We start from the raw sequence: 19,774 nt of genomic DNA on the forward strand, positions 1-19,774 counted from the left end.
TTTGGATCGACGCAAGGTCTTCCCGTTGTATGTAGAGAAATTCTAAACGCATCTCTGGGGTCTATGAGGGGCCCTGCAAGCAGTGTCGGGGGAGAATTAGTCCCACACTGCCTGCATATTCAGAGCTTCAAAGCTCAAGTCCCTTAAAGGTGCAGTACTTAAAGTAATGTTGACATTGGGAGGAGATAAAGGGTCGTGAGAAGCATTGTATCTTTGAGGGCAGGGTGCCTTTCATTCCCACAGGCCTGGGATGTATCTTTTAAAGGGGCCGAACCCTATCACAAGGCTGTCTCACAGTAAGGGAGTGCCTGGCAGTGGGCCTCCTAGCACTGCTGTAATGGGGTGGGGTGGGGTGAGGCCTCTTTAAACCCGGCTGCCCCTGTGATATCTAAAGTCCCAGCTTCTTGGATGTTGTCCATGTAACTTTCTCCTGCCTTAGGGGTGGACATAGTGACAGGCACAGAGGGGCCACCCCCCCCCCGTCCCTCGTTATAGCCCCAGGGCCCAACATTCCCTAGCTTGGGAGGTCCCTGATCCATTTTGCCGCCTACTCGATGTCCCAGAGTCAGGCATCAGACTTGGTAAAACTACTCTCGTGTCTGAAAAAATAAATTCTGTTTCTGTGCCTCTTTAAATAAGTTTCCCATTTACCTTGGAACGTGCTGGAGTGTTTTTCGCCCTGATAAAAACAGGAAATATAATTAACAAGCAAAGTATTCAGTGCCTGACCCTGTGCCGAGTAACAGGAAGCCATAAATGGATGCTGCATTGCTTTATTTCAGACATTTCCATCGTAACATCACATTTGAATCAGAGAACCTTGGAGTCCACTGGTCTCTCTGCCTTGGGTGGTGTGGGTCACAGTTGAATCAGAGAACCTTGGAGTCCACTGGTCTCTCTGCCTTGGGTGGGTGTGTGGGTCACATTTGAATCAGAGAACCTTGGAGTCCACTGGTCTCTCTGCCTTGGGTGGTGTGGGTCACAGTTGAATCAGAGAACCTTGGAGTCCACTGGTCTCTCTGCCTTGGGTGGGTGTGTGGGTCACAGTTGAATCAGAGAACCTTGGAGTCCACTGGTCTCTCTGCCTTTGGTGGGTGTGTGGGTCACAGTTGAATCAGAGAACCTTGGAGTCCACTGGTCTCTCTGCCTTTGGTGGGTGTGTGGGTCACAGTTGAATCAGAGAACCTTGGAGTCCACTGGTCTCACTCGCTTTGGTGGGTGTGTGGGTTTATGCCCAGTTGCAGCAGAGGCAGCTGGTGTCGAAGACGAGGCCGGCCTGGCAGTGCTGCTGGTAGGTGACTCCGTTCAGGCAGTGCCAGAAGGCGTTCTTGTTCCCGGCGACTGGGTAGAGTCCGCTGGCTTTGCCTGCACAGAATCCGCTGCCGCCGGAGCTGCTGCCACCGCTGCCACCACCAGAGGGCGCTGCTGTGGCTGGAGGGGCCGGGGCGGCCGTGACTGGAGGCACTGGAACCGCAGGAGCGGAGCAACCTGGAAGAAAGCAAGACCCTCTCAGTAATGTCTTTGGTTATCAAGCACAAGGATCCTAAAACTCTTATGATGGGGTTATGTCTCCAGTGCCCAGGGAGCCAGTTACTGCCCCCTAGGTCTTTTCCTGCGCACGCAGAGCGATATATCCACAAACCTCCCAGAGACCTGTGGCTCTCTGCCCTCAGGGTGGTAGCTATCCTCCTCTTACGGCATGCCACTGGCGTGTCACCAGGACAGAAGCTGGCTGTCTCCTCTGCCTAAAGGAGCAGATTGGAGGCTGTTCCATAACAGAGACTTTTAAAAGCTATCATCCATATGCTACCCTCCGGCACTGTAGTCGAGCGCCTTGATGGAGGGTGATTGACCTTGGGGAGCTATGGAGGGAATCATGAAGTTTGAGGCACATACTTCTGTTGGCATGAAAGGACTTGGCATGCTATAAGCTACATGGCAAAGGGGACGTCACCTTGCTAACTTCCTAGGGTTTTTTAAAGGTTGATATTTTTGTTTAGAAATATTTGGGCCGAGGGAGCGAATACGCTATATTTCAATTCCCACTCACCTGAAGCCTGCACGCCGAGAGTAGCCTTCAGTGCGCTGATGAGCGGGAACTTGCCCTGGTTGCAGAAGGTGCCGGTGAAGTCGTCCAGGTCGATGGCCCACACCATGGCGCCCCCCAGGTTGTTCTTCATGAGCCACTGAGCCTGTGGGAAGAAGGGGGGCAGGGTTAGGTCATGTTACTGGTTATCGACCTTAAGGACCAGTCCATTAACACAGATATCCCGATAGCTGGTCAAGCGATGTAGCGCACCTTGAGGGTGAAGCTCTTGACGTTGTCGTATCCAAGCCACTGGTTGCCCTGGTAGGCGTAGGGGACCTCTTCAGCAGAGGACCAGACGTCAGTGGCCCCGTTCTTCAGGAAGGTGCAGATCTGCAGGAATTGGAGAATTTGGAAACACCTCTGGTTAAAATGGTGAAAAACCCCAAGGCAGCACAGCACCTACCACGTAGCACAGGGCCGCCTGGCGCAGACACAACCCTCAAACCAGTTAACGGTTTCAAAATACCAGGAAGATAAGGAGCGTCCAGTTCTGCTTTTTATAACAAGCTCTGAAAGGAAGTGCTCCCACATTGAGGGTGAAGCAATAACGAGAGTTCAATCAGCAACCTTAAAAGGCTAGCCTGGCAGTTATTAGAGAGAGGGGTGAACATGTCAGGCAGGTATTATGTTGGGGTACAGGCTTCTTATACATGGCTCCGAGCTCAGAGCCTTCAGGCGCTCCTGGTGTTTATGCATAACCAGGGCCTCCTCTCAATCGCTCCAAAGTCTGCTGTTGACTTAACCCTGAATCACCTACCTCGTAGTAGGCCCAGAATCCGGCCTGCCTGGTGTAGGGGCCAGCGGGACCCGCTCCAGAGGTGGGGGCCCCGATGCCGGTGTTGGACGGGTTGCTCAGGATGAAGGTGTGCCCGTAGGTGGGGAACCCCACGATGAGCTTGGAAGCTGGGGCGCCGTTGCTCAGCCAGTAGTTCATGACGTAATCCTGCAAAGACAGCATTGGGGCGCGCGTCAGTTTCCATGTCAGGGGACATGTCAGTATCATGTAATAGACATGTCTGGGGGTGCGTGACAGTGGGCACCGCCACCCACTGCACGTGCCCCGACCTGGTGGCGGGCATCACACTTACCACGTTCAGGTAGGCGTTGGCCCCGGTGGCAGCGGGGTTGGTGTACAGGGGGCTGTTCTCGCCGGTGTACCCCTCCCAGGATCCGTGCAAGTCGTACGTCATGACGTGGATGTAGTCCAGAGCCCTGTGCAGGAAATACGCCTCTATTGTCACAGCAATTAACCATGTGCAACTCGGCTCTGAAACGTGCATCTAAGGCCGGCGTGTTGGGAATTCCCCTCCGGCAGAACCTTTCATGACACTTGCTCTGGAAATGAATCTGTTTTGAGCTAACATTGGAATCTGAATGAGGAACTTTCCCCATGGGTGTGAATGTGTTTGGACAGGTGGAGGAGCAGCCTTGCTGCTGGGGCGCCCATGCTCTTACCAAGCACAGTGACTTACTCCAAATGGCTTTCTTACACCTCTCCATTTCTCCATGAGCTTGTCTGATTTTATTTACTCAATAAGTCCAACAGTCAATAGACTTGAACAGCGGCTCCCAGGTGGGCATCAAGCCCGTGCCCCCGAATCACGGCCTCATTCTGAGTGCCCAGGGACACAGGAAGGCATCGAGCAACTAAAATACTTCCTATTTTAAAATACCACTGGATCATGAGTTGGGGTCTCATGGATGTTCACAGCAGGGGGTACATAGAAAGTTCTGTATAGGGTAAATTCCCTATATCTTCCCCAGCAGAACTTTCTGGGCCTCAGACATTAAATGTCCCGTTCCAGCCCAACTCACACTTAAGTGGTATCTTAAAAAACAAGTGGCATTTAAAACAGCAAAAAACGAAATGTGGGAGGATATCTAAGTGTGGTGCGCTCAACGTCCTGAAGTCTCGTCCAAATGCAGGAGAAAGCACACATGAGGTTCCCCCTGAACCCTCTAGACAGTCGAGGTTGTGGAGTGTACTTATACTGCGCAGGTAGAGCTCAATTACAGTAATCAGTACTAAAAATCCCATTTCAGAATCCATAACAACATCAGAGAATACATATAGATGAAGCCATTGGAAGTGTGCAAGGTGCTTTATTCTAAGCACAGCCTGAAATGGACATTTTAGTACTGATTACTGTAATGTAGGTCTACCTGCACAGTATAAGTACACTCCACAAACTCTATCGACATTTAAAACAGTCAATGTGTTATACCGCCTTCCGCACATTCCTAATAAGGGGGCCCTGCGTGTTAGTATTTCTGTTTATAAACCCACTGATGATGTCATCGATGATGTAACTGCTGACGTGATATTTGGAGCAATGCTCGGATGACGCTGGGATCAGTGTTGCATTTTTTCTTTATTTCTTTAATGTCCACTTAGGTGACCAGCGTTGCCATGCAGCGTCATTCCGTATATTTTATGTGCTGTAGAGGTTTTTTTCTGCGGCTTGATTGACATTTCCCAAACAATGTTACATTGCTGTTGTTCTCTGGTCTACTGCTAAAAGTTTCCCCCCGTGCCCGCGGCGGCCAGATAGAGCCTTGCCCATACATTGAGCCATACTCACGCCGAGAGTGCAGGGATCTGGTATCCGGACTGGATGTTGGAGATGCCCCCTGCCACTGCAGCAGTCACCAGGAGCCGGGGCTTGTTGGTCTGAGAGGCCTCCTGTGTGAAGGCGGCCAGCATTTCCTGTGAAAGGCGACAAGAACATCCATATGACTGCCTGTCCAGAGCATTTTGTAGACGCCGCAGCAAGCTCCTGATCTGTCTCCCACTTAAGCAACAAGCCCCGAGCTGGGAGGCCATTACCGCATTTGGTAATGCACTGGGGCCCATATTTACAGCCTTAACAAAGGCCCCCGATATTACCAGAAGCTTATTGCTATTAGTACTCCCGCACATTAGACCGGGGTACTTATAGTTTCTTGTTTGAGTTGTCAGACGCTCTGACGTTCAGCAACTAAAAAAAGAAAAGCAATAAAACATGGAACGGGATACATAGTCTGTTCTCCCTTTCCATGGCAGCCATTAAAAAGTGGGGAAAAAAGTAAACAAAGAAGATTGCCGCCATGGAACAGAAAGAAGGGACTTCACATATCCACTTCTCCCTTTTCATGGCGCCCATTCGAACATTGAATGAGGCCCGGGAAGGGCTTTGTCGGGCTGATAATGACTTGGGGTGGGCCAATGGGCTCTCTTGTTACAAGCCCCTTGTCCCTCACCAGGTACTAATCTACAATATTGTATTATCTTAGAGCAACTTTGACTGGTCCAATTCATGTAGACTAGCCCTTGGTGCAGGCGCTCTTCAAAACCAGCTGCAATATTCCTTTGTTATATAATATATAGAGTTTCCCGCTTAACCTGTAGCCAGAGCCCATCCAGACTACAAAATCTGTACCCATATGTCAAATATGTGTGTCTTGCACGGAGCCGTACGCAAAGTGCTCCCTGCCCGTCATCCCTCAGTTTCCCAAAAATCTGGAAACAGTGACTGTTTGTTCCAATGTCATGGCCGCTCGGATCGCAAGTCACCAACCCATGGATTGCATTATGTGGTTGGTCTTATGCTTTTTCCATCCACTACCTGTACTTCTCCCACCCCTTTCTGCTCAGAGGAACTGTCTTTGATCCCCTCTTTTAACCAAGACCCTACTATTGCATGTAGGTTTTTCCAGGTCACATTGGGACTATCTAACGTCCTTCATTATGCTCCGGCTACATGTGGGGGTGGGGGTGCAGCACCACTCTTTTGCCTTCTACAGGATGTCCCTGCCCTACCTGAAACATTCGCGCACCCTCTCCATGCCCTTCTGCTTTCTCACCTGGACCAGGGTGGTGAAGAGCTGCTTGTCCTGAGGGGGGCTTCCCCTGGAGCCTGGGTACTCCCAATCGAAGTCCAACCCATCAAACTCGTACTGACGCAGGAACTTGATGACGGACGTGATGAAGGTCTGGCGGGTCTGAGGGGTGGCGACCATGGCGGTGAATCTAAGGAGGAGAACAATGGTGTCATGGAGGCCCACCGCGAGGAGTGGTCTTTAGAAATAGCCTGAGGGTCTGTCTCCAGACAGTGGGTACTCACGGTGCCGTGCCGAAGTTCCAGCCTCCAATCGCCAGCAGCGTCTTCAGTGCTCCGTTCCTGGAAAAAATAGCAACCAATCAAACCAGAGCTTGCCTTGTTGATATTCATGCTTGCCAGCAGGGCCGAGCGAATCATGTGGGTACTTGTGCCAGGCTTTGAATTTAGCATCACTTCTGCAAAGGTTTTGCCATCCATAGAAAGTTACCCATTGTACTTTGATTGGAAGTCTATGTCCTACTCTGCGGGAGGCAGTGGTGTTTTTCTGCAGAGGTGCAGGTGTTGGCGCTGCGTCAGGATTATTTCCAAAGGACTCGGGGAGTGGCAGCTGTGAGACCTATGCAGGGGCGTTGCTAGGGGGGCTAAGGGGGCTATAGCCCCTGATCTTTTGGTTGTAGCTCTGGATAGAATCTCAGGAGCTACAGCCAAAAGGCTAGCTAGCCCCCAGTCCCAACAGTTCCGACATCAGCTTAGCCCCGGGTCTTTTCCAGCCCTAGCAACTCCCCTGGACTTATGTGAAGGGTATTCAAATGTTAGGGTGCTAGGATGGGAAATGCCTGCCCCTGTATAAGGTGCATGCTGTTTTGCGGTGGATAAACAGTGTTGGATTGTGTTTCAGGTGGGGTTGCCAGAGGTGTAGTTGTGTTGGACGCTGCAGATTGATTGTTGCCAGTGAGACTGTGGGTGAATGTGGAGCGTCTGTAAGTATCGTGGCTGCACTGTAAGCAGGCTGGTGTCTACGGAAGGGAGGGATGTCGGCCGGGAACGTTGATCATGGTGGCGGTGGCTACGTTTAGGACTTTCTCAAAGGTTGAGAGTAGCAGCCGTTGGCCTTGGAGAGTGTTGTTAATATAGTCAAGCTTATTGGGGACTGGGGCGTTTATCAGGGTCTCGAGGCAGTAGAAGTTGAGGTGCTGCTGTTCGTGCACATGTTGTCCACTTGATTGCGCGAACAGCTGGAGGTCAAGGGTAGTTATGCTGGAAATTGAATGTGGTGATGACTGTTTGGTGTCTCAGAAATTGATTTTTTGCGAAATAAAAAAATAGGGAATGTCTGAAATTAATCTAAGAAGGGGGTATGCAAATCGGGATAGTATCTGTGGCTTCCAAGGAGTGCATTCCAAGGAGTGCAGGAAGTGAGGGCATCTTGGTGTCAGGAGGTAGGATTTCTATACATATCAGATGCCGTAGAGGGAAAGCATTGGATGTGGGTTGATGGGAAAATGTGGCCCGCCCATTGCCTGATAGATGTTATTTTGTTCCTGCGACCCCATTGGTACTGACTTTCTTAGCCCTGTTTAGAGGGTGCATTGGTCCATGATTGTGAAAGGCAATTGTGCTGATATCAAATGGCAAGCAGTAGAAGAGGAGGGAGGACTCACTGGTTCTTGAGGTTCTGGAAGGAGTTGTAGAGGGTCACGTCGTTCCACTCAATGGTTGTGATCTGGTTGTTGGACATGCCGGCGAAGGCGTAGATCAGGTGAGTACACAGGCACGGGTCGATGTTGTCGGGCTTGAACTTCCCCAGGCCGGGGCGGTACTGCGCCCAGTTGGTGAAGTAACATGTCAGCTGGTAGGCAGAGCCTGCGGTCAGAAGAAGAGAGAGTTATTGGACGGCAAAGTTAAAATCCTAGATTCGAAAACCGGCTCTCCAAGGTTTAAGCATTGACATAGTTCTGCTCCCAGAATAGGATAGAAGAGATGGGAAAAGGAAGTGATTGGATCAATATTCCTCTCAGAGGTATATATTCTAATTACACGTCTTCTACGCGACCATTGAACCCACCCACACGCTACAACCCTTACACGTCTTGCTCTTCTCCCCTTTGTGTTGTGATGAAGCCATTGGTGGCAAAACACTTGTAATGGGAAAGAAGGGGCCACATCTGTGCAGATGTAAGCGCTCTCGCTCGACTGCTAGTGTAGATGCCGGGTGGAGCAGTACGGCCGAGAGCAGTCTCTCCACAGCCGGGGAACTCTTTATCTGGAAGCCACTTAGGTATAGAGCCAAGAGCTTGTGGTTTGGGGGCCTCGACTGGTAATGCAGCAGGTGTCGCCTGGAATTACCCTCATGTCCTCATTGAGGAGTCATATCCTGCCAACCTTGGGTTCCCGTAAAGGTTGGCAGGATAAGCACATGACTCTTGGGGATCAGGCAGACGCCCAGCCACCGATTTCCCTGCACGATACATCATCAAGGATTGTGGTGCATGTCTGGCTCATCTCCTAATTTAGCGCGAGAATCTTGTCTGCCTGGAGGATCTACCGGCCCAGATTACACCTGAGCACTTAATTGCACCTGCTTTGTTACTCATTGATTTTGAGTTTATTGATTAGATTAGATTTCTAGGCCAAAACCTGCCCAGGGAAATGGAAGCACATTTTCACAGGGGAAACTTACCCAGCTGAGCATTGACCAGGAGCGCCAGACCTAAGGAAGCAAGAAAACAGATCAGAAAGTGAATACATTCAAAATGACATTCAGGCAGGTTTACTAGTGCTATGGCAGTGGCTGCGCTGTGGTGGCAATCTACCAGAGAGTGTGGCACTAGTTTGTGCCCAGCCCTAGGCTGCTGAGGGAGCGTGGGAAGAGCTTTAACTGATTGCAGTGCAAGCAGCGGATGCTGCACACATCTATCTCCTATCTATCTATCTATCTATCTATCTATCTATCTATCTATCTATCTATCTATCTATCTATCTATCTATCTATCTATCTATCCATTATCTATCTCCTGTCTGTCTGTCTATCTATCGATCTATCTCCTACCTGTCTCCTGTCTATCTAGCTCTCTATTTCCTGTCTTTCTATCTCCGGTCTACAGGGGTGGACTGGCCTATAGGGAACTCTAGAGATTTGCCAGTAGGGCCTCCACACTGGGCCCGGGTGCAGAGGCCTGCCGGGAAATCTCAAGAGTTCCCTAGAGTCCAGCCCACCTCTGCCCAGGGTGCAGAGGCCCAGTAAATCTCCAGAGTTCCCTAGAAGCCAGCCCAGCCCTGCACAGTGTGTAGAAGCGTTACCGGGAAATCTCCACAGTTCACTAGAGACCAGTCCCGTCCTACCCAGTGTGTAGAGACCCTACTGGGACATCTCCAGAGGTGCCTGTAGGCCAGTCCACCCCTGCCTGTATATCTATCTTTCTATCTCCTGTCTATCTATCTATCTATCTATCTATCTAAAAACCAAGAGATTGAAACCGCCATCCCATGGCCAATGGAAATGGGAACCTCACCATCACCATCTAAGGTAGTAAAAAATCTGGAAGTCCTGATGGATAATACCCTAACCTTAGAACCACAAGTAAATGCAACAGTCAAGAAATTCTTCTTCCTCCTTCACACAGCAAGAAGAATCCTACCTTTCCTCTCCTTCACACATAAAACACTCACTATCGTCGCCCTCATCATGTCAAGAATCGACTATGCAAACAGCCTCTACCTCGGCATACCAGAATACCTCCTGAAGAAACTACAACGGATCCAAAATACAGCAGCAAGACTACTCCTCAAACTATCAAGAAGAGACCACATCACTCCTGCCCTAAAAACACTACACTGACTCCCAGTAAAACATTGCATCACCTTCAAAACAATGTGCATAACGCACAGGGCAATCGGCGGACAAGGAGCAGAATTCCTACAAGAGAAAATAACAGTCTACAAACCAACGAGACCCCTCCGATCAAGCAACGAAATCCACCTGGAACCAAAACCATACCTCAAGAAAAAACTCGGAGACGCTTCCTTCTACCACTTAGCTGCAAAAACCTGGAACAACATCCCAAAAGAAATAAGAAACACCAAAAATCACCTAAAATTTAGGAAATTACTAAAAACCTGCCTCTTCAACACCACAAACGCAAACTGAAACCCAAAACAACAAGGAAAAGGAATGACTAAACTGCAGTGGACACGGACAACTCCCAGTACCGACTGTGGACAACGCCCTATGTGAAGAAGCTCCCACAGCACCTGGATGAAGGACACCGGTTAGAGTGGAACACAGGCGACACCCACGGACACGGAGTCAACAACCCACCCTTATTCCCACCCAACACCCGCACTCGCCCCTTAGTTGTCACCAGGTACCACAGTGGGGTGGAAGTATCGAGATATTGGCAATCACCACCCTATCAGAGCAGTGGACATTGGTAGGTGCACTAGCCATACAAGTGGGAAGGGAAGACAGGTATCGCTGCGAGGGAGGCGGGGGGAGGAGGGACCAGATGTGAAATGGACCTTGACGGCCGGACAGACCCAGATCAGAACTGAGGTGCAGGGGTGCTCCCGAACCCCACCTGGGGAGATTACGTAAGCCCAGTGCCTCAATTCAGGATAAAGATGCCAACTAACCAATCGCACTAACATTTCCCCCCTCTGCATACATCTCTCAAACTCCAACATAGACTCGTACAACAGTACACGACGACTACTGGCTGAAAACACCTCAGGCCCAGCCAACTGACCCACCTGGCTGTGGCCGCCAACAGCACATCACTGCTCTCTTGCACTTTTCCAGCTTCTTCCCACTAACCCCCCTTCCCTTCTTCTTTCAGAGCCACCACAGCGCCAGGGGACCACTCCAGTGTTGTAAGTGCGCGGTACAAATGTCCTTTAACATTAACATCTATCTATCTATCTATCTATCTATCTATCTATCTATCTATCTATCTATCTATCTATCTATCTATCTATCTATCTATCTATCTATCTCCTGTCTATCTATCTTTCGGACATAACTGGCTATATGACATTTGGACATCCCACCTGTTTCTCTTGGTTTCAACCATTTCATTCAGTGAATTCCTAACTTTGGCCTGTGTCGCATCTAGATAGGATTGTGAATGTTGGCATATGCCACTCCTAGATGAAACTGTAAATGTTAGCATGTGCCACACGTAGACGGAATTCCTAACTTTGGCCTGCTTAGCAGCGAGATAGGATTGTAAATGTTAGCATATGCCACACGTAGATGGAACTTAAATGTTAGTATATGCCAAACTTAGAACTGAGAACATTAGCCTGCCCCATACATAGATAATTACTGTGAGGGTTAGTGAGTGCCACACTTAAGACGGAATTATGTAGATCAGCAAGTACTACACTTATACAGAACTGTGAATATCAGTATGTTAAATGTCATATAACCCACTAACCAATATAAGCTCAAACTCTCTGCATACTCATCTCACTAAAAAAACTCACACAACCATCTCTCGCACAACATGCTGCACGCACCTCACCACACTGCAACAACACTTAAGCTGCACCAACAGCACAATCAGACTGACACTGATCCAATATTTGCACCAAAGCTCAGCACCCAGTGTCTACCGAGTTGAAGCTGCCAACAGTACACCACTCCTCTCACTATCCTACTCCCTCTTCACCTTACTAACCCATCCCACCTTCTCGCTTACAGATCCGGCAGAGCACCTGGGGAGCAATTAAGTACCTTTAACATAACATAACATACAAGAGGAGATTGCCTGAAATCGGCGAAACATCAATGTGGTTGTACAAGGAGAGGACAGAGCTAATTTTAAGTGTCTCAGTGTGAGGAACAAAACTCAAACGCCTCGAAAACCATATTTCAAGGCCCTAGGATGCACCGTTTCTTAGATATTTGCACCACAACGCACTGTACTGCGCTAGGGTGGTGCGACATGTGGGGCGAGGACGCAGAAGGTCCCAGTATGTTTCAGCATGCCAACTCTCGCCTCCCCTCCACATCTTCTCTGGCGTATGAAGGGTGGGATTGGCCCCTCTTCCTTTGAAATCGTCCTTGGGAGTGGGGGTCGGTTTCTGGTCATGCCTGGGCCGGTTTGGAAGAAACAAAATAAATAGATTTTTTTTCACATTTATTTTTTCTTTTTTCAAAAAGCCTTTCATCTTTCTTAGGTCGATAAATGAGTATCAACACAGGTTGGGTGATATTGTATGCATATTTGTTCTATAAAAAGAGCTTAAGCGTAAGTGCTATACAATAAGATTAATATGGAAGAAAAAACCCAGGGTGAGACTGCGCCCAGATTCAAAAAGATGATTTAATATTTAGAAATGCCCTTTAGAATGACGGGGCCCCCTACGGACTTCAGGCTACACGCGATCAAACGCGAGACAGATGTGCAAGGGATCTAACCTGAAATTGGAATAAGCAGACAATCTCTGCAAAACCTAACTAAAGGGGAACTAGAGAAACCGAGCCCTAATTTGAAAAAGGTCTACAAAGAGACCGAAACACGTGTCATTCTAAAGGGCATTTCTAAATATTAAATCATCTTTTTGAAACTGGGCGCAGTCTCACCCTGGGTTTTTTCTTCCATATTAATGTTAACATGCGTTTTTCTTGGCTAAGCCACAAACCCAGAGAGACGCGACCTTGGTAAACACAAGCTTTTTGAAAATTATTCTGAATTATATTCCCTACTTCGAACCGACATGTCACCATGTTAGACCGGACCAACAGAGCCAAGATTTGTTGAAACTATACAATAAGATATTATCATTTGGCCTTGGACATCTGCTTGGATTCACAGTAATTTAGTGTACTTGGGAACAATGCTATTTGATGCCACTTCCTGTTTTGTCAAGGGGTGAAAGGTTGTGTTTCATCGCTTCCCGGGATGTCGCTTTGAGGTGGGATCAAATGACATCCCTTCCGGTGATATCTTCAGAGGTCAAGGGTCGTGAGGCGAGGGGTGGGCCACTTTTTGGAGGCGGGGGTGGGCCACTTTTTTTTGGGTGACCGGGCCTATTTCTTGTCCCAGTCCGACCCTGGGCGTATGTCAGCCAGCCACACGCACCCATTCTCAGTGCAGTTCACTTCAGTTTGCAAAGCACATCAAGCGATAAGCGACGCGTGGCAGCCACCTACAGGATCATTGATTTTCAACAATTGATGAGAGTGTTATCATGTCTGTCTACAGAACCCGTGCAGAGTGCGGGAACTTTTTGCTAGTTCACATATATATTCAGTGAGGGCACCTGCAGCTTTTGTGCCTTTACTAATGGTTTCCACTGTGTGGTAAAGGGTGCACAAAGCCATCTGTTTTTAAAGAGAGTGATTGTAAATCACTGAGCTCAGTCGTTTAGTCTCATTAGTGGGTTTACATTTCTTCAGTAGTACAAAGTACCCATGATGACATTACTAGAGTATAGAAAGTGGGCACTGCGAAGAAGGTGGCATTACAAATGCCAGCATGCCACAGTGCCTCATGCCACAGGGACTCAGGCCTCAGTGCCTCATGTCATAGGGACTCAGGCCTCAGTGCCTCATGTCATAGGGACACATGCCACAGGGACTAAGGCCACAGGGACTTATGCCACAGTGTCTCACACCACAGTGCCTCATGCCACAGGGACTCATGCCACAGGGACTTATGTCACAGTGTCTCACACCACAGTGCCTCATGCCACAGGTACTCATGCCACAGGGACTAAGGCCACAGGGACTAAGGCCACAGTGTCTCACACCACAGTGCCTCATGCCACAGGGACTCATGCCACAGGGACTTATGCCACAGTGTCTCACACCACAGTGCCTCATGCCACAGGGACTCATGCCACAAGGACTAAGGCCACAGGGACTAAGGCCACAGTGTCTCACACCACAGGGACTCATGCCACAGGGACTTATGCCACAGTGTCTCACACCACAGTGCCTCATGCCACAGGGACTCATGCCACAGGGACTAAGGCCACAGTGCTTCATACCACAGTGACGCAGGTCTCAGTGCCTCATGCCAAAGGGACTCATGCCACAGGTACTCATGCCACAGTGACTCATGCCACAGTGCCCCATGCCACAGGTACTCAGGCCACAGTGCCTCATGCCACAGTGCTTCATGCCACAGTGACGCAGGTCTCAGTGCCTCATGCCAAAGGGACTCATGCCACAGGGACTTATGCCACAGGGACTCAGGCCACAGGTACTCATGCCACAGTGACTCATGCCACAGTGCCCCATGCCACAGGGACTCAGGCCACAGTGCCTCATGCCACAGGTACTCATGCCACAGTGACTCATGCCACAGTGCCCCATGCCACAGGGACTCAGGCCTCAGTGCCTCATGCCACAGGGACTAAGGCCACAGGGACTTATGCCACAGTGTCTCACACCACAGTGCCTCATGCCACAGGGACTCATGCCACAGGGACTTATGCCACAGTGTCTCACACCACAGTGCCTCATGCCACAGGGACTCAGGCCACAGTGACTCAGGCCTCAGTGCCTCATGTCATAGGGACACATGCCACAGGGACTTATGCCACAGTGCCTCATGCCACAGGTACTCATGCCACAGTGACTCATGCCACAGGGACTTATGCCACAGTGTCTCACACCAAAGTGCCTCATGCCACAGGGACTCATGCCACAGGGACTCATGCCACAGGGACTCAGGCCTCAGTGCCTCATGTCATAGGGACACATGCCACAGGGACTTATGCCACAGTGTCTCACACCACAGTGCCTCATGCCACAGGGACTCATGCCAAAGGGACTAAGGCCACAGTGCCTCATACCACAGTGACGCAGGTCTCAGTGCCTCATGCCAAAGGGACTCATGCCACAGGGACTTATGCCACAGTGTCTCACACCAAAGTGCCTCATGCCAAAGGGACTCATGCCATAGCGACTCATGCCACAGGGACTTATGCCACAGTGTCTCACACCACAGTGCCTCATGCCACAAGGACTCATGCCACAGGGACTAAGGCCACAGTGCCTCATACCACAGTGACGCAGGTCTCAGTGCCTCATGCCACAGGGACTCATGCCACAGGGACTCAGGTCTCATTGCCTCATGCCATAGGGACTCATGCCACAGGGACTTATGCCACAGTGTCTCACACCAAAGTGCCTCATGCCACAGGGACTCATGCCACAGGGACACAGGCCTCAGTGCCTCATGTCATAGGGACACATGCCACAGGGACTAAGGCCACAGGGACTTATGCCACAGTGTCTCACACCACAGTGCCTCATGCCACAGGGACTCATGCCACAGGGACTAAGGCCACAGTGCTTCATACCACAGTGACGCAGGTCTCAGTGCCTCATGCCAAAGGGACTCATGCAACAGGGACTAAGGCCACAGTGCTTCATACCACAGTGACGTAGGTCTCAGTGCCTCATGCCAAAGGGACTCATGCCATAGGGACTCATGCCACAGGGACTTATGCCACAGTGTCTCACACCAAAGTGCCTCATGCCACAGGGCCTCATGCCTCAGGGACTCAGGCCTCAGTGCCTCATGTCATAGGGACACATGCCACAGGGACTTATGCCACAGTGTCTCACACCAAAGTGCCTCATGCCAAAGGGACTCATGCCACATGGACTTATGCCACAATGTCTCACACACCAGTGCCTCATGCCACAGGGACTCATGCCACAGGGACTCAGGTCTCATTGCCTCATGCCATAGGGACTCATGCCACAGGGACTTATGCCACAGTGTCTCACACCAAAGTGCCTCATTCCACAGGGACTCATGCCACAGGGACTAAGGCCACAGTGCCTCATGCCACAGTGCATCATGCCACAGGTACTCATGCCACAGTGCCTCATGCCACAGGGACTCAGGTCTCATTGCCTCATGCCATAGGGACTCATGCCACAGGGACTTATGCCACAGTGTCTCACACCAAAGTGCCTCATGCCACAGGGACTCATGCCACAGGGACTAAGGCCACAGTGCCTCATGCCACAGTGCCTCATGCCACAGGTACTCATGCCACAGTGTCTCACATCACAGTGCCTCATGCCACAGGGACTCATGCCACAGGGACTAAGGCCACAGTGTCTCACACCAAAGTGCCTCATGCCACAGGGACTCATGCCACAGGGACTAAGGCCACAGTGCCTCATGCCACAGGTACTCATGCCACAGTGTCTCACACCACAGTGCCTCATGCCACAGGGACTCAGGCCTCAGTGCCTCATGTCATAGGGACACATGCCACAGGGACTTATGCCACAGTGCCTCATGCCACAGGTACTCATGCCACAGTGACTCATGCCACAGTGCCCCATGCCACAGGGACTAAGGCCAGAGTGCTTCATACCACAGTGACGCAGGTCTCAGTGCCTCATGCCAAAGGGACTCATGCCACAGGGACTTATGCCACAGGGACTCAGGCCACAGGTACTCATGCCACAGTGACTCATGCCACAGTGCCCCATGCCACAGGGACTCAGGCCACAGTGCCTCATGCCACAGGTACTCATGCCACAGTGACTCATGCCACAGTGCCCCATGCCACAGGGACTCAGGCCACAGTGCCTCATGCCACAGTGCCTCATGCCACAGGGACTCAGGCCTCAGCGCCTCATGCCACAGTGCCTCATGCCACAGGGACTCAGGCCTCAGTGCCTCATGTCATAGGGACACATGCCACAGGGACTAAGGCCACAGGGACTTATGCCACAGTGTCTCACACCACAGTGCCTCATGCCACAGGGACTCATGCCACAGGGACTAAGGCCACAGTGCTTCATACCACAGTGACGCAGGTCTCAGTGCCTCGTGCCAAAGGGACTCATGCCATAGGGACTCATGCCACAGGGACTTATGCCACAGTGTTTCACACCAAAGTGCCTCATGCCACAGGGACTCATGCCACAGGGACTCAGGCCTCAGTGCCTCATGTCATAGGGACACATGCCACAGGGACTAAGGCCACAGTGCTTCATACCACAGTGACGCAGGTCTCAGTGTCTCATGCCAAAGGGACTCATGCCATAGGGACTCATGCCACAGGGACTCATGCCACAGTGTCTCACACCAAAGTGCCTCATGCCACAGGGACTCATGCCACAGGGACTCAGGCCTCAGTGCCTCATGTCATAGGGACACATGCCACAGGGACTTATGCCACCGTGTCTCACACCAAAGTGCCTCATGCCACAGGGATTCATGCCACAGGGACTAAGGCCACAGTGCTTCATACCACAGTGACGCAGGTCTCAGTGTCTCATGCCAAAGGGACTCATGCCATAGGGACTCATGCCACAGGGACTTATGCCACAGTGTCTCACACACCAGTGCCTCATGCCACATGGACTCATGCCACAGGGACTCAGGCCTCAGTGCCTCATGTCATAGGGACACGTGCCACAGGGACTAAGGCCACAGGGACTAAGGCCACAGGGACTTATGCCACAGTGTCTCACACCACAGTGCCTCATGCCACAGGGACTCATGCCACAGGGACTAAGGCCACAGGGACTTATGCCACAGTGTCTCACACCACAGTGCCTCATGCCACAGGGACTCATGCCACAGGGACTTATGCCACAGTGTCTCACACCACAGTGCCTCATGCCACAGGGACTCATGCCACAGGGACTAAGGCCACAGGGCTTCATACCACAGTGACGCAGGTCTCAGTGCCTCATGCCAAAGGGACTCATGCCACAGGGACTTATGCCACAGGTACTCATGCCACAGGGACTCATGCCACAGTTCCTCATGCCACAGTGCCTCATGCCACAGGGACTCATGCCACATGTCTTGCACTTCCCCCTCTCCACTAACTTAACAGCCCCATACCTTTCAAAATGGCCAGAGCGCCTGGAGCCGATGCCACCTGCAGCCGTGTGTGGCATAGACCCCAGTAACATCCCCCAAAATAAAGACATGAATTCTTAGGGAAAGGCTTGTCTTTCTACTGAAGATCCTCCTGTTTGCTATGAAATCTAGAAGCACAACCCACGTATTTCTGGAGAGCGGAAGATGGAAGCAAATCGCTGTATCCTCAGGGTGGTAGTGTACCTTGCCGCCCTTTCTTGGCCTTTGCCAGTGTCTAAAAGCCCACCCTAATACTAAAGGGATTTGGTGTGGGAAGACTACTTGGGTGCACGCCTCCAGCTCACATCATGTGACCCTGAAGTTGCAAACCCGTGGCCACATGGGTGGGTGGTGCTTAGTACCCAGCCATAGAAACTACTGGGAACTGCCGGGGCATTATTGTGTAACAGCAAATATCAGTTGGGACCGTAATGCCCCGCCATCCCCTCCCATCCTACTACAATAGCTAAAGACCCCCCCCCCCCCAAACACCAGGACACGCGGAGAGCCTCACACCACAACCCAAGTAAATTCAGTTGAACCCTCAGCCCATCTGGGGACCACAGAGTTCTCCCTTTCTGGCCACAGGGATATGTAGTGCTATAGTCTCACGCACAGCTGTCGCCCAGCCACCTGAGAGCACAATTCTAACCACAACACTTAGAGACCAACAAGCCTCAATAACCGCTTGAGACTGCCATGGTGGCCACTGCAACCTAAGGCAATTCTAATCAGTGGAGGAGAGGAAGACCCCGTTCTGTTTTAAGAAGTGGTGTTCGATTCCGAGAAGAAGGGTGCTCCTAGAGAGACTACAGAGGAAGGGTGGACTCAAGAGAGACTACAGAGGAAGGGTGGACTCAAGAGAGGCAACAGAGGAAGGGTGGACTCAAGAGAGGCAACAGAGGAAGGGTGGACTCAAGAGAGACTACAGAGGAAGGGTGGACTCAAGAGAGGCAACAGAGGAAGGGTGGACTCAAGAGAGGCAACAGAGGAAGGGTGGACTCAAGAGAGACTACAGAGGAAGGGTGGACTCAAGAGAGACTACAGAGGAAGGGTGGAGTCAAGAGAGACTACAGAGGAAGGGTGCACTCAAGAGAGACTACAGAGGATGGGTGCACTCAAGAGAGACTACAGAGGAAGGGTGGACTCAAGAGAGACAACAGAGGAAGGGTGGACTCAAGAGAGACTACAGTGGAAGGGTGCACTCAAGAGAGACAACAGAGGAAGGGTGGACTCAAGAGAGACTACAGAGGAAGGGTGCACTCATTAGACACTACAGAGGAAGGGTGGACTCAAGAGAGACAGACTACAGAGGAAGGGTGCACTCAAGAGAGACTGCAGAGGAAGGGTTGACTCAAGAGAGACTACAGTGGAAGGGTGCACTCAAGAGAGACAACAGAGGAAGGGTGGACTCAAGAGAGACTACAGAGGAAGGGTGCACTCATTAGACACTACAGAGGAAGGGTGGACTCAAGAGAGACAGACTACAGAGGAAGGGTGCACTCAAGAGAGACTGCAGAGGAAGGGTTGACTCAAGAGAGACTACAGTGGAAGGGTGCACTCAAGAGAGACAACAGAGGAAGGGTGGACTCAAGAGAGACTACAGTGGAAGGGTGCACTCTAGAGAGACAACAGAGGAAGGGTGGACTCAAGAGAGACTACAGAGGAAGGGTGCACTCATTAGACACTACAGAGGAAGGGTTGACTCAAGAGAAACTCCAGAGGAAGGGTGGACTCAAGAGAGACTACAGAGGAAGGGTGGACTCAAGAGAGACAACAGAGGAATGGTGGACTCAAGAGAGACAACAGAGGAAGGGTAGACTCAAGAGAGAATAGTGAGGATTGAGGGACTCAAGAGAGACTACAAAGGAAGAATGGATTCAAGAGAGACTGCAGAGGAAGGATGGACTCAAGAGAGACTACAGAGGATGGGTGGATTTAAGAGAGACTACAGAGGAAGATTGGACTCAAAACAGTATACAGAGCAAGGGTGGACTCAAGAGAGACAG

At 50.8% G+C, this 19,774-nt stretch overlaps 1 protein-coding gene across 1 annotated transcript; it reads right to left on the minus strand.

Annotated features, from left to right (window-relative positions):
- Positions 1 to 757: 757 nt before the first annotated feature.
- LOC138520763 (acidic mammalian chitinase-like) lies at positions 758 to 7,736 on the minus strand. Its single transcript, XM_069633053.1, has 9 exons — positions 7,572 to 7,736; positions 6,193 to 6,249; positions 5,933 to 6,098; positions 4,672 to 4,796; positions 3,178 to 3,301; positions 2,847 to 3,032; positions 2,300 to 2,419; positions 2,051 to 2,192; positions 758 to 1,488 (listed from the first exon to the last, which is right to left on the minus strand). The coding sequence occupies exons 1-9, from the start codon at positions 7,646 to 7,648 to the stop codon at positions 1,229 to 1,231; spliced, it is 1,257 nt and encodes a 418-aa protein (XP_069489154.1). The 5' UTR covers positions 7,649 to 7,736; the 3' UTR covers positions 758 to 1,228.
- Between the last annotated feature and the right edge of the window lie 12,038 nt (positions 7,737 to 19,774).

Source organism: Ambystoma mexicanum, chromosome 13 (genome assembly GCF_040938575.1).
Source record: "Ambystoma mexicanum isolate Mex_15411 chromosome 13, UKY_AmexF1_1, whole genome shotgun sequence".
Classification (NCBI taxonomy): domain Eukaryota; kingdom Metazoa; phylum Chordata; class Amphibia; order Caudata; family Ambystomatidae; genus Ambystoma; species Ambystoma mexicanum.

What these genes read in the sequence shown, in the direction of transcription:
- LOC138520763 (XM_069633053.1), bottom strand. Translation starts at nt 7,648, where the DNA reads ATGTCCAACAACCAGATCACAACCATTGAGTGGAACGACGTGACCCTC. An exon ending in TCTTCACCACCCTGGTCCAG is followed by an intron (nt 4,797 to 5,932) that starts GTGAGAAAGCAG and finishes CGCCTTTCACAG; the next exon opens with GAAATGCTGGCCGCCTTCAC. An exon ending in GATTCTGGGCCTACTACGAG is followed by an intron (nt 2,420 to 2,846) that starts GTAGGTGATTCA and finishes CAATTCCTGCAG; the next exon opens with ATCTGCACCTTCCTGAAGAA.